The sequence below is a fragment of the Pelophylax lessonae genome, assembly GCF_965119305.1.
Source record: "Pelophylax lessonae genome assembly, chromosome: 4".
Taxonomy (NCBI): Eukaryota; Metazoa; Chordata; class Amphibia; order Anura; family Ranidae; genus Pelophylax; species Pelophylax lessonae.
The window spans coordinates 20,283,625-20,303,138 of record NC_138771.1 but is presented as its reverse complement, the minus strand read 5'-3'; the positions used below and the strand labels follow the sequence as shown (position 1 = coordinate 20,303,138).

General features: G+C 42.8%; 1 protein-coding gene across 1 annotated transcript in view; it reads right to left on the bottom strand.

Annotated features, from left to right (window-relative positions):
• Positions 1–12,281: 12,281 nt before the first annotated feature.
• DENND4A (DENN domain containing 4A) overlaps positions 12,282–19,514 on the bottom strand; it is a 306,249-nt gene continuing 299,016 nt past the window's right edge. Inside the window, exons 33-34 of the mRNA XM_082255258.1 lie at positions 18,231–18,295; positions 12,282–13,383 (exon numbers count right to left, since the gene is read on the bottom strand). Of these exons, the coding sequence (XP_082111384.1) occupies positions 13,247–13,383; positions 18,231–18,295 (202 nt within the window). The 3' untranslated portion in view covers positions 12,282–13,246. The remainder of the gene's footprint in view (positions 13,384–18,230; positions 18,296–19,514) is intronic.

The window sequence follows — 19,514 nt, the reverse complement described above, 5'->3', positions numbered from 1 at the left end:
ATTCTTATTTTTTATATACTACCTAGTAGCCAGCAATGTAACCGACTAGGAAAGAGACTCTTGAATCTCAGCCTAGAAAATCTTTCCCTGACCTGTACATGGACTATGAACACAAATGTTACATGCTCTTGAATAACAATTAAGTCTACCCCCTCAACCATTAGACATGTCTGCCAAGAAATATGTGAATTCAGTTATTATTTTTAAACATATTAAGTAAACTTAAATTAAACCAATCAGGATGGTGATTTTCCTTGATGACAGTAATATTGATTAAGATAGAATAGCCCTACTGTTTTTTTTTTTTTATGAGAACGGGTTTTGCTTGTCCACAAAAGTAATTTGTCTGAGGGAGTAAGATGTGTAGAGGAACCCATTTCTAACCAAACTCCTACCTCATCTCAAGCCCAAACACCGACCTCATCTCTAACTCAACTCTGACATCATCATTAACCCAACTCCTACATCATCTCTAACCCAACTCTGACCTCATCTTTAACCCAAACGCCTACCTCATCCCTAACCCAAACTTCGACCTCATCTCTAAACCAAATTCTGAACTCTTCTCCAACCCAATCTCTGAACTCTTCCCCAACTCAAACTCTGAACTCTTCTCTAACCTAACTCCTCCCTCATCTCTAACCCAAACTCTGAACTTATCTCTGACCCAACTCTGACCTCATCAATAAACCAAACTCATCTCTAACCCAAACTCTGAACTCATCTCTAACTAAACTCTGACCTCATCGTTAACCCAAAATCAGAACTCATTTCTAACCCATCTCTGACCTCATCTCCAACCCAACTCTGACCTCATTCCTAACCTAAATCCTACCTCATCCCTAACCTGGACTCATCTCTAACTCATCTCTGACCTCATCACTAACCTGATTTAATCTCTAATCCAACTCTGAACTCATCTTTAACCCAAACTCTGACCACATCTCTAACCCAACTCCGATATCATCTGTAACCTAACTTTAACCTCATCTTCAACCCAATTCTGACCTCATGATTAACCAAAACTTCTACCTTATCTCTAACCCAACTCTGACCCCATCTTTACCCCAACTGATCTTATCTTTAACCTAAACTCTAAATTAATCTCTGACCTCATCTCTAACCCAACTCTGACCTCATTCCTAACCTAAACTTATCTCTAACTCGAAGTAATCTCTAACCAAAACTCCTACCTCATCTCTAACCTGAACTCATCACTAACTCAAAGTCATCCCTAACCAAAACTCCGACCTCATCTCTAACCTGATCTCATCTCTAATCCAACTTTGAACTCCTCTCTAACCCAAACTCATCTTTAACCAAAACTCTGACCATATCTCTAACCCAAGTCTGATGTCATCTCTAACCTACCTTTGACCTCATATTCAACCCAATTGTGACCTCATCTTTAACCCAAACTCCTACCTCATTTCTAATCCAACTGTGACCTCATCTTTAACCCAACTGATCTCATCTTTAACCCAAACTCAGAACTCATCTCTAACCCAACTCTGATCTCATCTTTACCAAAAATCTAAACTCATCTCTGACCTCATCTCTAACCTGACCTCATCGCTAACCTAAACTCATCTCTAACCTCATTCCTACCTGATCCCTAACCTGAACTCATCTTTAACTCAAAGTCATGTGTAACCAAAATCCTACCTCTTTTCTAACCTGAACTCATCTCTAACTCAATGTCATCTCTAACCCAAACTCTGAACTCATTTCTAACCCATCTTTGACCTCATCTCTAACCTGATTTCATCCTTATCAAACTCTCAACTCATCTCTAACCCAAACACTGACCACATCTCTAACCTAACTTTGACCTCATCTCTAACTTGAACTCTGAACTCATCTCTAGCCTGAATTCTGAACCCCCTTCTTCGTACTCCAGTGAAATGCAGAGTTGGGAATCACCCAGCAGAAAAAGTGTCCAGTGTGTATGAGACCTTAATTTGAATTTGGCGTAGCTGTGCATGGCTCCATCAACACACCAACGTCATTCATCTAATTCATTCATTCACAAAGATCTGTGATTAAAAAGGCTACAAGTCCCATCTTCCACCATGGCACAGGGATTGTGGTTCTCAGTGGAGCAAAAGTGTGGTAACGTCTCAGCACTTGTAGTTCATTGTTACCATCTTCAGCTCAGTACAAGTCTGAGCCGGAAAAGAGTCTGCAGGAGCCAGAGCATTACACCCACCATCTATTGATTGCAGCTGCAAAGCCTTACAGACTTCAATGCAAAAAAAAAAAAAGAAATGCACATTTTAATATGCGTTTGTTGTTGTTATTTTTTTTTGCAAAAGGTAGAATCTGTTTAGTTCCAGTTTAGGGATGTTGAACAGAGATATTAGTGGGATTGTTGCCTATATCTTTAAAACACATACTGTATAGGTTTCAGGAGGCTTTGAGGCTTAGTTTACACTGTTTGGGGGGGGGGGGGCAGGAATTATCCCCACATATTTAGATGCACATTGTGCAATCCACACTGTTCTGGCTAGGTGCTGAGAGCATTTAGGGGTTAAAACAGGCAGGGAGGTAGTGACATAACCCCTCCTCGCTGCCTGTCAAACGCCCTCTAAAAGGTGATTCTACATGGCTTTGAAATCAAAAACATTTTTTTACATTTATTCTAATAAAATTTAACTTTAAAATGTTTTTAACCCAACTTTTTTTGCTGTCACCGAGGGAACCGACAAGCCCCCTATGTGATAGCAGAGTGCAGTTGGCAGATCCTCTTTAAGGGGATATCCTAATGTTGCACCGTGTTGGAGTTGACTGAGCACAGGCTGTGTTTTATCTGCTGATTCCTTGGCCAGAGCTGTCAGAGACTTACAGTCCTGAACCCAGAAGTGCTCACAGCTGAGCACTTTAGGGGAGATCAGCAAAAGGATGTCAGCTGCTCTCTATCATGACACCTGCCATGAAGGTTCTGGCCACTCAATAGTGAAAGGTAAGTCCAAGATGCATGATGGATGTGGGGGGTACCTTCCAGCACATGTAGAAGTGATCAGGTGGCTGTAAACAAAGGGCAGCAGCTTGGTGTAATAAAGGGAAACAAACTCTGGTGGTTACAGCGGTTGTGAATTTGTTTATATGCCAGTACTGCCACCTTCAACACAACTGTGGCAGCAAGAATGAATAAAGAAAATATGACGCATGAGAGATCAGACACGACCTGGTAAAATTATAAAAAAAAGTTCCAAGTGGGAAATGTCAGTGTAACAAATAGTGGAAGCTGACAAAAAATTATTAAAGCTTAGTGCTGCTTCCAGATATTCATTACATGTGCTAAATAATGAATAAAGTGTCAGTGCTATCAACAATATATAAAGTGCGATAGAAAGGTGCAATTAAAAACAAGTGAAACGTCCATCAATGGAAAAAAGGTGGCAGTAGTAGTAATTCCTTCTTGTACAGGGTTCAGGTGATACTATGTGCTCCCCTCCTGAGTCCCCACTCACCAGCAGTATAATTCAAAACAGCGTGATGTTATCCCTAATCAATGGATAGATGGATCTAGCTCCTTCCTTCTCTGGCAGTTTACATGGCTCTCAGCAATCTTGCATCATTAGGCTCAGTACGGGGCGGTGGAGCCCGGGGGAAGCCTCGCCTGGCGGAGAACTGGCACCGGATAGTGTCATGAGGTGCCAGTGGATTATAAGCAGATGTAAAAATGTATCTAAAGCTAGCTTTTGTTGCTGCCTGTGATTTACTGTCAGTATTGGTTTTGGTGATCATTGTCTCTGGTGTAGAAAGTAACGAAAATTTTGAAATAATTGAGTTGTTACAGGAACAGGAGGTGAGGAGAAATCTTTGGATGGTGAAAACAGAAGGAACATCCCATTACTTTGATGTGTATTTAGGAAAAGCAGTGCTGGAAAATAATGGTGGCCACACAAAACTTTGACACTTTGAGCCCAATTTGGACATTTCCACTTAGGGGTGTACTCACTTTTGTTGCCAGCGGTTTAGACATTAATGGCTGTGTGTTGAGTTAATTTGAGGGGACAGCAAATTTACACTGTTATACAAGCTGTACACTCACTACTTTACATTGTAGCAAAGTGTCATTTCTTCAGTGTTGTCACATGAAAAGATAGAATAAAATATTTACAAAAATGTGAGGGGTGTACTCACTATTGTGAGATACTGTAAGTGATCCGGTTCCCAGGCAGGCAGCCTCTACACCCCAGTCACTCTACCTGTTCACCCAGGCTTGTAGTGTAATGTAACACAAATGGAAATTGAAGGGTAACACCACTGCTGAGATTTGTGAGATAGTGTGTGTATATATATATATATATATATATATATATATATATATATATATAAACACATACACATATACATGCTTGTTTCAGGTCAGTGACTCAAACCTTACTGAATCCAAATGGTCAGTGTACTATCCAGACAGATCGCAACAGGACGAAGTGGCAGCCCCAATGAGTTTCTAAATTTTGCTTTTTAAAAAAGTATAGCCAAACCTTTTTTGGCTATATTTTTTTCTGGGTCACATGAGTATTTACTAGTGCTCTCCTGTGACCCAAAAGTCTGCTGATCGCAAGCTACTGCCCGCTATCAACTGATGAAGAAGAGCTGCTCCATGATTGGGAAGGATTCTGGCAATATTGTCAGGATCTACCTGGCTACTTGATTGACAGATGGTTCCGCCTTTCAGCATGCGACTAAGAGCCGCCCCCAACGCCTCCCCATCCTGTCAGACTAGTTAGAGCTGGAGGAGTAGGGCGGGGTGCAGTAACTGAAAGTCAATGTCCTCCACTGCCAGCAGGCTGAGAACTGCCGGATTAGCAGATATGTGATCTGCCAGCTCTTGGAGTTAAAGCGGAGTTCCGGGCACAGAAGTCATTTTTCAACAAACATACCCCCGGGACAGTCAGGGCTAGTACATTCCACAATGGCTAGCCTCTGATCTGTCCCGGTTCGCACTTACCTTTTAGAAGAAATACTCACTTATAAAATTTCTTCCACATCGTTTCCATCTCTCTTGTGGGCAGCTGAAGCCGGCGAGGTCCTCTTCGGCGTCTTCTTCTCCCAGAATGCGCCTGCACCGGCCCCTCTCGTCACTTCCGGTGCGGCGCCGCATTCGTCGACCGGAAGTGACGAGCGGGGCCGGTGCCGTCGCATTGATTCCTGGGAGCGATGACGTTCAGCTCCCAGGAATCAGTGCAAGCCCGGAAGAGACGACTGAGCCTCGGCACAGAGGGAGGAAGTGAAGACTAGGTGAGTATATTCGATCTTCAATTACAAGGTGAGTAAATAAAAAAAAAAAAACCTAACTATCCAATTCCTTTTCAGAAGAAGGTGTAGAAGCGGACGGGCACAAAAAAAAATATCAATTTTGTGCCCGGAACTCCGCTTTAAACAAAAAGCGGAGCACCTCTAAGTGTAATCAGTTTAATAAAACAAAGTAAGACAAGTGCAATAAAACTGCTCACATTAGAACAATTAGAAAAAAGCTCATCTGTATGGTGGTCTGGTGAGACAGGGAAGTCCAGGTATTGTGACTCCACTATAGTAGTACAGATCGTGCAGAAGGGGGAAGCGTTGTGAGCCGAAGCTCCGTCTACCTGGATGGCCGGCGGCTTCTGGGTACTTCTCCGTTCCTCAGATGCTAGCATGCAGAGACACCTGTGTGATGTCACAAGTTCAGCAGCCAATCCCATGGGCGTGCTTGCTCTTTTTTCAAGTGCAGTGACGTTTTGCACTTGAAATAAGAGCGCGCACCCGGAGAGGCTCCTGCACAAGCTCTGAAACGCGTCGTGCGATTGGCTGCCGAACTCGTGACATCACGCAGGTGTCTATTCATGCTAGCGTCTGAGGAATGGAGAAGTACCCAGAAGCCGCCTGCCATCCAGCTAGACGGAGCTTCGGCTCACAACGCTTCCCCTTCTGCACCACCATTGTTTTGTTTTTCTCCATGTACGACAGAGTTGACTATGCATGAACTATAACCCCTTTGATGCCATCTAGGTAGGTGTTATGCGCCAACCTTTACCTTGTTTGTTTTGGTCTTGGAGTTGGTGTGGGACTGTTGCAGTGTTACATGGATGCTGCAGCATGCAGGTGAGCATTTAGAGTCATGGCCAAAAATCTTGGCACCCCGGCACTTCTGTCAGATAATTCACCACTTCGCCCAGAAAATTGTTGTAATTACAAATATTTAGGCATTCCCATGTTTAATTCTTTTGTTTGTATTGGTACGACACAAAAATGTGGAGAAACAAAAAGCCAAATCTGCCGCATTCCACGCAAAACTTCAAAAATGGACTGGACAAAATGATTTGCACCTTCTCAAAATTGTAAGAAAAACGTGCATTCCAAGTTTGTGATGCTCTAGTAATTTGTAATTAAACTCATCTGTATCAATTAACAGGTGCTGACAATATGGAAATCACACCGGCAACCAGTTAAAAATGGTGAAAAATTTACTCAACCTTTCTGTCTCTGTGAGCCACACGGAGCATGGAGAAGAGAAAGAGCATCAAAGAATTGTCTGATTTGAAAACAAAAATTGTGGAAAAGCACAGACAATCTCAAGATTACAAGTCCATCTCCAGAGATTTTAATGTTCCTGTGTCCACTGTGCGCAACATTGTCCAGAAGTTTGTAGCCCATGGCACTGTAGCTAATATCCCTGGACGTGGACAAAAGCAAAATTGATCAAAAATTGGAACAAAGGATAGTTGGAATAGTGGATACCATTGATAATTGATGGGAACCTCAATCAACTTCCAGACATTCAAGCTGACCTTCAGGCTCAGGGTACGACTGTGTCAGCTAAAGTAGACCCAGGAGAACCCCAATGCTAACATAGAAACAAAAAAAGCTAGATTGGAATTTGCAAAACTTACCTGAGGAAGCCAAAATCCTTTTCAGAGAATGTTCTGTGGACAGACGAAACAAAATTACGGCTTTTTAAAGCCCATCATTCTACTGTTTTTGGAAAAAGAAATGAGGCCTTTAAAGAATACAGTCCCTACAGTCACACATGGTGGAGATTCACTGATGTTTTGGGGTTGCTTTGCTGCTTCAGGCACTGGATGTCTTGACCGTGTACATGGCATTATGAAATCTGAGAACTACCCAAAGAATTCTGGGGTGCAATGTAGGGCCCAGTGTCAGAATGTTGGGTCTCCACCAGAGGTCATGGGTCTTACAGCAGGACAATGACCAAAAGCACACATTAAAAAGCACACAGAAAAGGTTTAAGACAAAGTGCTGGAGAGAACTGAACTGGCCAGCAATGAATCCAGATCTAAATCCCATAGAGCTCCTGTTGAATCCCATAGAGCTCTTGTGGAGAGATCTCAAAACTATCAGTTGGGAAAAGGAACCCTTCCAATCTGAGAGACCTGGAGCAGTTGGCAAAAGAGCAGTCCAAAATTCCAGGAAGCCATTGATTCCAGTTTTTTTTCCAAGGGGTGTACTACCTAAAATAAAATTGAGGGTGCCAATAATTATGTCCAGTCCATTTTTGGACTGTGTCAGATTTGGCTTTTTGTTTCTCCACGTTTTTGTGTCATACCAATACAAACAAAAGAAATAAACGTGACAATGCAATACTTTAATAAGGCTTACCTATAGGTACTTTAAATATCTCCTAAACTTGCACTGTTTAGGGGATATTTACATTTTATGCAGCTGATGACATCATCGGAGCAAGCGCTCTGAAGAAACGGCCGCCCGTGCCATTTCTTCAGAGCCCTGTGCCATGACCGGCGACTCCCTCGCACCAGCCAGTAACATAGTCGGAGTCCGCAGACCAGGAAGGAAGATGGCGGAAGATGGATACGGCCTCCAGCGGGGAAGACGAGGGCTTCGGTTGCAGGTCAGTGTCACATAATGTGCTAGTATGCGATGCATACTAACACATTATGCATTTACTTTGCAGGGAAAACTAAAAAGAAAGTAAGAGTTTACTTTCTCTTTAATACATTTTATGGTGGTAATGCAGAAGGAGTTGCACCCTGTTTCTTGAAGATGATTAGAGATTTCCAGATCTGTGTAGGGCTGCACCTGAAGGCATTGTGCACCTTATTACTGCCTCCTGGAGAAATGTGGACGTGTGCTGGAGTGTTTATTTTCTAAGCAGCCTACATGATAAAACTTGGGGACTAAAAAAAAAAAAAAAAAAAAAAAAAACAATGTTACTGTACAAGCAATTAAAAAATGAAGAGAAAACAGTCCAATTCCAAAAGACGTTTAATAAAATAAAAGCAACATAACAAAAAGGTCACATGGTAACAACCATGAACAGATTACATCACCAGTAAACCAACCATAATTACTGTTTCTCGCAGTACACACAAGCGGTTCCTGGCAGTGCCTAAGCAATTGTAAACCAAAGAGGGATTTGCAGATTCTATGACGGCAGACTCACAAACTGCTCACCTCTGCTTTATAGACCATCTGCTAGTCAATGTACAGTACACATGCTGGGGGCAGGAGCCACATCTCCTCTGATGCAGTTCTTCAATAGGCTGCTAGTGGAAATCTGCTCAACACCCCCCGGTCTAAAATGGAACTTTAAAAAGACCGGTGCAAAGAAAATTAGAGTGAGGCCTCGCTGACGTGGGCAAACTTAAGTGTACGAGGGCCATGTTTACCTGCACAGGGATGCACAGGTACAACAGCCTGCAGGGAGTCCCATTCATGACTATAGGGAAGTAGCAGCTGCACAGACACAGCTGCTGTTCCCAATTTGACATCAATGCTGGTGTGGGTCCCCAAACTCACGCTGTCTGCATTTGGGGACCCACAGACACATGGTTGCCGAATTGGAAGCAACCACTGTATATGTGTAGCGCCTGCATCCCAATAGACATGAATATGACTGCCAGCATGCAGATGCATAAAGACCTGTGCATCCCATTTGGGCAAATGCGGCCCACATACACCTAAAACTGAATTACAGGGATTTAGCAACTTTGTAAAAAGTGCAGGAGCACTGAGTTAAGTCCAATTAACTGTGTCACCTTTTAGGCTTATCTGTGTTACTTATATGTGACAGGTTTATTGCACTCCCGGTGGACACTCTGGTTGTAAGAGGAGAGAAGCACACACAGCAGTTATGTTATTCCTTCTCCTCTGCAGCCCATTCACAGAAGCCTTTGTATTTTGTGAATGCGTTCACATAATACAAAGGCTTCAGTGAATGGGACGAAGTCGAGGAGGGGCAGCCATAGGTTTCAGCAACTCTGCTTTTGATGGAACTGAGACCAGCGTCAGATCTCCGGAAGTTATCTTCCTGGAGCACAATAAACCTGTCAGATGTGAACAATGGAGATAAGTCTACGAGGCGGCAGGCACCTTGTTAGACTTTAAGCAGAACTTGAGGCTAACAATTAAAATTGGCGGAGAGGCAGCATTTTTAATGCTGAAGGGACCGGCTTTGTCTCTTTTGCATTAACCACTAAACCTCCGGAAGATTTACCCCCCTATCCTGACCAGGCCATTTTTTGCTTTTTTTAACTGCATTACTTTAACTGTCAATTGCGTGGTCATGCAACGCTGTACCCAAATGAAATTGAGCTTTCTTTTGGTGGTATTTGAATATCTGTGCACTTTTTGCTCTATGTATATGAAAAAGGACTAATCATTTTGAAAAAAAAACATCTGTACTGTCTGCCCTCATGCTGTAAAGCGCTGTGCAAACTGTTGTTGCTATAAAAATACTGTATAATAATAATAATTTTTACTTTCTGCTACAAAATCCAATAGATTTTGATAAAAAAAATTGAATTTCTTCATAAATTTAAGCAAATATGTATTATGCTACATATTTATTTGAAGGGAAACAAAAACCGTCACATCTCCTCTGACAGGACAGAGTTGTGTGTTTTTTACATTGACAGAGCTTTGTCCGGTCTTCCTCCTCGCTGATCAGCGGGTGCCGGGGGTCATCCATTTGTCGGCACCCGCTGATCAGCTTGTGCTGTGACTAATCACAGCACGGCCGCGTGCCGCCCCTACCCAGAGGTGCTGGATCACATATCTAGTACGTGATCCAGAACAGAAGAGCTACTTTGCCATCATACTCCTACATGAGGTGGTTGGCAATCAGTTACTTACCGGTCTGCCTTTGTAGAGTGAACCGCAACCGCACAGTCTGACTGAACTCCCATGTCTGCGCGGGAGTGATTTCGACATCTTTGCCTGGCCAATGAAAGTGGCCAGCAATTAAGAACCAGAAGCCGGTCGCCCAAAGTCGTCAGCGGCCAGGCGGGGAGCTCTGCGATGCCACATTGCTGGAGCAGGGGTTAAGTATAGTTCCAGGATAATTGGGGAAGGAAAGCCGCTCAGGTGTGTCAGCCCAACCTGGTGCTGGTAAGACCCGCCATCCGGATTGATGCAAAAGAAGTAGTGGAACCGCACTCAGGTAAATGAAAGCAATGAAGTTTCTTTATTCTTCAAAATCATATGCAGACAGACAGTGTGGGGAACAGGTAGTCCAAGGTTGACGCATTTCACGGCACACACAGCCGCTTACTCATAACCATAGTGATATATGGTTATGAGTAAGCGGCCGTGTGTAAGTATAGTTCCGCTAATTCATGGTATGCCTGCAGTTTATACAAAGTAGCTCAATTCCTGGAATTCAGCTTTAGGTACGCCTGTGTGACAGAGGCCTAAAAAGAACAACTGTCAATGAGATTTTATGTTTAAAAGTTAAACCCTAACAAGTTGCCCGTGTAGCAGTTGCACCTTCACTCCAGTTTTCTTGGTACCCATCTGCACTCAGCACCATCTTTCACTACTTCATAAGCTTTTAACCATTGATTCCTAAAATAGAAGTATCGGACCAATGCGAATTAACCTCTGACCATAAAAATAAAAGGGAATTCTATCATAAAATCCATCTCTTCTCAGTAAATTATTTCTTTTTGAAATATTACAAATCTACAGAATATACACAACTGGATAGTACCATCAGGCTTGAGTTAATAGAGATGAAATATACGGGAACCCTGTCTGGAGTAAAGTCTTATTCCAGTGCGAGGGAATGTCAGTAAGCGCAGTTTGGTTACAGTATATAGCAGTGAAATACTGTATATGGTCCAATAACTGTGTAAACCCCCATCAGAGCACAATGGGATTTTATTGCACGGACAGCCTGTGTTTACCATCTAAATAACCGCTATTACAGTACAGTATTTATAGTGCAAAGCAAAGACCTAATATTAACCTGTAGCATTATTACTGGGAATGTAATAGGATTGGTTTAAGTGCACTAGGATTAAATACATCATATTTCCTAACAGCAATAATAATTATGTAAACAGCAAGCCAACCTGAGGGTTTGGGGTTAAGATATATAATGAAAACAGTCAGGTCATCTGTTATGGCCGCTCTTTCACTCCCTCAGCCCATTCACTGAAGCCTTTGTGTTATGTGAACAAAATACAAAGGCTTCTGTGAATGGGCAGCAGAGAGGAAGTGTTAGCCATAGACAAAAAAAAAATTCCAGTTAAAGTAACAGTTCTCCCCATATAAATGTACCTGTACCCCAGCCAAATACTCTGACAATACATACCGGCTCTTCCAGTTAGTGGTCATACCGGCTCTTCCAGTTAGTGGTCACATGACTTTAGCTGGCTCTACATTAATTTAAAGTGGAATTAAACCCTACTATCTTTTTCAACCAAGGAAGCTGCCATGCCATCTTAGCCTCCATTTGATCTGCAACTACCATGGTGCTGCACATGTGATTAGTTAGGACGCCAGAGATTTGATGGTTTCACAGTTTGGTTGATAAGACAGTTAGCATTCCTGGAATGTAATGTTTTTTTTTAAACCATTAAATGGATGGTTTTATTTCCGCTTTTTTATATATTATTTATTTCACATTTGTGTTCCAGGCTCAATAAACATTAAAGTGAAATTCCAGTAAAAAAAAATCTAAATCTCCCCTTCATTTACTTGGTAAATAAACTTTGGGATTATGCACTTTTTTTGGGTTGCTAAATGTCTGATTAGAAACAACCATCTAATGTAGACATTCAGCAAACCCCCCTCTCTGTGACCGACAACGCTTCCCCAATGCGCCTGCTCACAGACACTTCCTAGTAGCATTGTTGGTGCCCAGCCCCATCCGTGCCGTAACACTCATTGGCCACAAAGGCGCGTATCACTTCCTGAAGTGACAGCGCTAGCTCTTAATGAACACACCCACTGGCAGCCGTTTGGGGGACTGCGGTTACGTGATGTGGAATAAATCATCTCAAAAGGTAGAAAAGTGGTCATTTTTTTTGTATTTTGGGGCAAATCAATGACTTTTTATTACAATAAGGATTGCTTGGGACTGTTTAGGACTAGAAGGGTTTTCAACCACATTAAATTTTATGGTTCTTTTCACATTATACAAACTGCTTATTTTGTACACGGATGAATAAAGAACGATTCTGCTTTCTAGTACCGCAAAGCAATGGGACATATCCCAAAGATGAAATGTGGAGGACAAGGAAGCAATATGGAGGATGATACATATATGCCACTCTAGCCTTGTTAGCTCCAGAGGGTTTCTCCTCTATCACAGCTAAAGCTTCTGCATCATTTAAACCTATATGGAATTAGTGTATTTATTGCTGATCCAGAAATAAAGAGAATAAGTGTCAAATAATTAATAAAAAAAAAAAAAAAAATGGGGGCAACCCCAAGTGGCTGCTGAACCACAAATCCCGTGATCCACTGCCAGCTTCTGGATGTTGCCGCCAACTTAACTGACAGCGGGCTGAAATTTTTTTCTTAATTGCTTCAAACTAAAAACAGTGCCAAGGAGGCAAAAAATAAATTAAGAGATGACAGATTACAAAGGAGCCCCACCAATGGGGGCATAGTAACATACAGCTTTATAAAACATGTTCTTCACTTGGTACCCTTCCAGAAAATAAAATAAAATCATGACTTACTAGGCATTTGAAACCCTATTTTACACAAAGATTCTTTATAACATTAAATATAAATATTCTGTGTAAACTACAACACTCGGAATGATGTGGTTCTCTCGTCTTCCTCCTTTTATAAAGGACCTGAACTTCAAGCATAAGAGAAGGCTACCCTGCTTTTCTTCCATAACCCGATTCTCACGCAGGCCCATTTGCTAGAGTGAAAATCTCTTCCGTATTGCTTGTTCACAATGCTGGATCTCATCAGACACGCGGGTGTCGAGATCTGCCGCTTGTTAGCTATGAAACGATGGAGGACCAGAACACGCTCATAGGAATGGCTGCCCGAAGATTCTCCTGCATTCTGTGACGCCTGTGCTGGGGGGACGGTCGCAGATCTGGGTGCATTTCACTTGCTCGGGGCTCAGTCGGTCATAAGCGGCTTTGTATTCCCGGTCAAATACATCTGGAAGAGAGCAGTGAGCACATAGATTATATAACATCCATGTATTGGAGGAGATAGATGGATGAACACTGTGACAGACCCAACCAGGAGAGGGGTTTTTGGAGGGGACTGTAGGGTGGCCTCTTGCCTACAGACTATGGGCCCTGGCTTTTTTAGGAGAACACTACTCTCTGGGAGGTGTGTGCCTGGGAGACCACTGGAGTGGGTCTTGCTTTGGATTCAGGGTGGTCTCCCCAAAACACACAATCTGGGAATATAAGCCTGGGATTCATATTTAGGGCCTCTATGCCCATAACCAGCAATGACTACTTTAAATTGTTATACTCAGAGCAGATGTGAATCAGCTCAAAGAAACCTGATTCTGGGGTCTCCCGATATATAATCGGTTAAAGATGTTATGTGTTAAGTGTCATTCTCCCATTGTATCATTTCCCCATTGTGTGCCTCCTAGGTGTGCATTCCCATTGTTAATTGAGTCACCTATTGTTTCTGTCTGTCTGATCAGCTCTTGGAGATGTGATCGACATTGTGACCACTTTACCTGGTTATCAAACCATTGTGGGATGTTAAATTTTTCTGTCGATTAGCTTACTTAGATTATGTTTATGTTGGTTGTTCCTTAGCTATGTTAATTATATTCCTGTATATCGTTTGTATGGTTAGGGTAATGTGATCAGGCACTACCTGGTCACGTGTGCTACGGTATATAAATTCTGTGTGAGTTTTCAATAAAGAGTTCCAGTGCACCTAAGCTAGGACAGGGCTTGACAAATTTGCTTGCAATCTAGGAGCCAGCTAAAAAAGTTAGGAGCCAGTTTTTTTTTCTGCACATGCCAAATGGCCGGCTTCTGTCGGACCGGCTGCCATACACACTGGCCCAATGGAAGCCAGTTTTTATTGAACCGGCTGATGTTGCCCAGCATCCGACCCCTGTGTACTTTGTTTACTTCTTCTGAGAGCTTTAAAGGAACACACCAACCACCATGACCACTTCAGTGATTTGAAGTGGTCATGGAAGTAGGAGTCAGAAACACTGCACATGCTGGGATATTTGCAATTATATGCTGGGGGCTAGTTGCACCCCTAGCACATGTGACTTAATGCTGGCGGGTACTGCTGGCTCCTGAGACACTTGACAGGCAACGGAGTGTGAGGAGCGGCGCAGTAGGAAGCATGCAGAGTCGATATTTCCTGTATCTCTCCTCTCACAGGCGGAGTGCATTTGATACCACTCCGCCTGTGAAAGGACGGAGCCAGAACTATACAGGAAGCATCGGCTCCATTCTGTCACAGCTGACAGACACCGTTCTGTCTCCAGACATCCTTCCTGCAAGGTGCGGAAGTCTCCCACATGCGGGCGTGGCACTTGCGGGTGTCAGAGAGCCACAGCCCGCATGTGGAAGACTCCCGCAGCTTGCAGGAGACTTGGGATGTCTGGCGACAAGACACCTGCTGCAGTGTAACCCAAGCGCCAGGCCACAAATTCAAGTCGCCAATGCGACCTGGTGCCTGGATTTGTCAAGCCCTGAGCTAGGACAACCCCTCCTGCTGCTTCTGAAAGTGATCCAGAGGCTAATCAGCCATTCTGACTGCTTTCATGAAAAAGTGAATCACCGACTGGAAAAAATGAAAATACTGGGGTTATGGCCGATAGCCTCAGCCATAACCCTGGTAAAACACTTGCCAGCAGCAATGTATATATACGTATTACAGTCAGCAGGCTTTGTACTGAAAATATGGCTACAAAATTCCATATGAAACAGCTTTTATTTTACCAACGCTTTTTCGCAGTCACCAGCTGCTTCATCAGGAAAACCCTGATGAAGCAGCTGTTAAATGCAAAATGCGTCGGTAAAGATCAGCAGTATCAACTTTGTCATCTATGCATTTGAATTGTTTTTGTACTGTATTGGTTGTAATCAGGATTTGGTGGTTGTGTATTAACCCACCATCTACCTTTAATGGGTTTTACAAAATCAAAGCGTTTTTAATGGAATTGTGTAGCCATATTTTCAGTGAAAAGCCTTTAAAGTCCCCTTTTTTCCTTTGGAAAGAATTCTCCTTTTTGCTGTTCTTGGTATAATTTTGGATGTGGCATTGTAAGTCCACCGTGAGACATGGTAACATTTTTGGTCTTGCTGCATGTTAAATGGAGACAGAAACATTTAAAGGAAGAAAAAAAAAAAAAAAAGTAGGAAGAGGAAAGAGTGAGGGGAAGGCAGACATAGTGGGGGCATGCAATATTAAACTGTGATAGTTGGCTGGCGATATGCAATCAACAGGTCCCAGATTTTGCAGAACTTGTCATGTTATTAGTGGGCATGCTGGTCAATTGCTCATTCACAAATAAGCCATCAATTCAGAATTCAGCCTCCGAGAAAGGTGTAAATTCTTTTTCCACGACCTGCCAATGGTTTGGAGGCTAAAAGAACAAAATAAGCAAGCTTGAATTGTGTTTTGGTGATGCCCGGGGGCTTGAAATGCAACACTGCCAGCCAGGGGTCTCTAGGAAGTCGAACCCCGAATAACATATGCAGAAGCAGGAACACCTTAGTTTAAAAGCGGGCCAGCATCGGGCAAATTCAATACATATGGGGGCAGCATCAGTGGATTAGCATCCTCTAAACAAAGACCTAAGTATGCAGTGAACACATTAGACGATAGACTGGAAGAAAACAGCTGCTTAGGACCTTATGTGCTGACTCAAGGTGGTGACATTGATGGTACAAGTAGCAATGGTGGTCCATGTGACCTGCCAGTGTTTTCTGGATTTTCTAGCACATAGATCCCCTTCCCATTTTGTCACATAATACCCCCTAGTCAGGAAGGGGGTAAAATCTGGTTAATCACTTAAGCCCCGGAAGATTTTACCCCCTTCCTGACCAGGGGGTATTTTGCGATTCGGCACTGCGTGACTTTAACGGACAATTGCGCAGTCGTGCGACGATGTACCCAAATAAAATTTACGTCCTTTTTTTCCCACAAACAGAGCTTTATTTTGGTGGTATTTGATCAACTGTGCGATTTTTTGATTATGCGCTATAAACAAAAAAAGAGCGACAATTTTGCAAAAATAACATTATTCACATTTTTTTTATATGAAATTCCCCCCAAAAAAAAAGTAAAAATCAAAATTTTTTTAACATTTTCGGCCAATTTGTTTTCTGCTACATATTTTTGGTAAAAAAAAAAAATCGCAATAAGCGTATTTTGATTGGTTTGCGCAAAAGTTATTGCAATTACTAACTAAAGATTTTTGTCATTTTTATGTTTTTTTGTTTTTTTTTTAACGAGTAATGGCGGCGATCTGCGATTTTTTTTGCGGGACTGCGACATTGCGGCAGACAGATCGGACCCTTGACTGACATTTTTGACACTTTTGGGGGTACCAGTGACATTACTACAGTAATCAGTGCTATATATATGCACTGTTACTGTAAAAATTACACTGGCAGAGAAGGGGTTAACTTTATTGGTGATAGAGGGGTTAAGTGTGTCTCTAGGGGCGTGCTTCTAACCGTTATGGGATGTGGCTGTTTGTGTAACTACAGAGATATACGATCCTACATAGCAGGACCGTATGATCTCTGCACTTACACAAGGGAGAATGACAGGCGACTTTGTTTACATTAGCCGCCTGCCTTTCTCCCTCTGTAACGGACGATCGCGAGTGACCGGCGGACATCGGGTCCGCCGGTCACACGCGCGGGGATCACAGTGAGCGAGTGGGGGCGCACCTTTCGGCGGCGCATGCTCGCCCCCTATTGGCTCGCAGGCAAGTGACGTACTGCACGGGGCTGACCGCAGCAGTATATGTACTTGCGGCGGTCGGCAAGCAGTTAAAACCGGCCATAGAGGGTTCGAATCTCAGCCAGTTAAGCAGGGATCGGCCAAGATTCAATCCATTAATGAGCAGGGGCTGATTATACTCAAATCAATGCATGATTGTCTTGGGTACAACCAGGATGTTGGATTTCTGGCATGCGATTATTGCCAGCGGCTATAACTGGAAGAACACAATAGCTCCACGAAAGGGATTTCCCCCATCAACACCGTTTGTTTTGAATGGGGGAATCAAGCGATTGACTTTCCTGCAACCTGTGGTTTTAGGAAAGAAAATTGCATTATTTATGGCTTGCCTAAGGGTTTAAGTGTTTTTTTTTTTTTTTCTTTAACTTATTACCACAGTAATGGCACATACAGTACATAAGGCATTTGTCACTGGTATCTCCAGTTTAAATCATATTCCATAACTGGAATAAAACTATCTTATATAAGTACATGGATTTTAGGGTGGATATATAACATGTCCCCGCAGTTCCAGCAGCTCCTGCTCTCTCCACCCCCCCTCCCCCTGAGACAGTGGGCCGGGGATCTTCTCCCCGAACCCGCTGTCACTATTTGAAAAAAGACAGCCACATAATTCACAATTTCCTGTGAACGAATGCCTACAAGTACCATTAGCCATTGTTGCTGACGGCTTGAAGTTATCAATGAGCTGCGATGGTGATGGTGAGTGTCCTTCGTAATTCATTGGTTCTTCCTGCTCTCAAGTAACTGTCTGCCCAATGATGTACAAGTAGACAGCTATGCTGAGAGTCTGCAGAAGCGGGACATTGCATCCACGATCTGCTGATCCTGCGATCTACTTATCTTGCAAACGCAATGCTCTGCAGGCTCCTTAGAAAAAATAATAATAAATACACATTTTTTTTAACCTGCAAAAAAAAAAATTAGATTTTTTTTTTTTTTTTAAAGGTGAACCTATCCTTTAAATTGTATTCTGGTGAGTATGGATAAGAATGGATACAAAGCAAAAGCAGCGATCAGTAACACACAAATCTCACCTATGTCAATGTTATCTCTTCCGAGGGCAACCAAAGACAAGAAGAGAATCTCTCTGTATAAACTCCTACAAAACAAAGAGAATACTTGTGAAATCTGCAAAATACAAACCTGTATCATACAGTTCTGAGAAGTCCACAGTTATTACACTAGGCTATTACAATTGGCCATAGTTTTCCCCTCAAATGGCATACAAGGGAAATATGTCTTAGGCCCCAAATGCACACAGGGGGCAGTTTGGCCCATGTGCTTCAATTTATGGCGTTTTTGGGTGGCAAGGAGGCGTAGGTGCAACGTCCAACCCCGCTGCCAAAATCTACGACAGGCTGAAATATGAGGTGGCTGGTCATTGTAGATCATGTTAAAGCCTGTAGGAGTTCTAGCTGATATAGGCATGTTGCTCTTCTTTTAGGGCTTCTTCACAACGAGAGGCTGTAGATCTGTGGGTGGTATAAAATAAAACTGTAGATCTGTGCAAGTTGACATAGGGAGGACCAGGATTACCCCCTTCTCTGCCATGGATTTTCTAGACTGGTGGTTGGTTTCAGAAAATACTTTAAAATGTACTGTAGCGGAATGGACACAGAGTGTGGTTTGTGTTGAGAGAGTGAGAACTCTTTCATTTGGGACTATCATATTTCTGAGCAGTGTCCCTCAGGAGATGTGTGGGGATGTATTGCAGATGGCTACAAAATGGTAGAAGGGTTTCATAGACCCATGCCAGTGGGTTGGGGTTTGTTATTGTGAATACCTGCATTCCATTGTCCTATTGTTCCTGTCTGCCTTGTAAGCTTATTATGGGATGTGTGTTTGTGTGGAGGATGGCTCAAAGAGGGAGGGGTTTTCGCAGAGTGTAGATCTCTTGTGTTTTTCAATAAACGATCCATTCTAGTTGTTGACTCCCAGCCTACGTGTCGTCTAGTTCTTGGGAGGGAGGGATGGTATAACGCTACCTGGATTGTTGCATGCTGTACCTGCCTATTTGGATTATTACCTGTTTTCCTGTCTATCAGCGGAGACCCTGTGGATTAAACTACTTCTCCGCTACATGTACATATAAACAAGTGCAGTGATAATGGGTTTTATAAAGACACACAGTAAAAATAAGCAGCTCATATTGGAGTAGATAAAACGTATGCCATGTACTAAATCACACAGATGAATGGGATCAAAGGTGTGGTGTTCCCCAGGACCTCTGTCTGAAGAAGAAACGTGGTAACCCCCATCCACAGCATCACGTTCTCTGCTTACGCCAGTTCCTGTGCCATTTGCTTTCCACGCTGGCT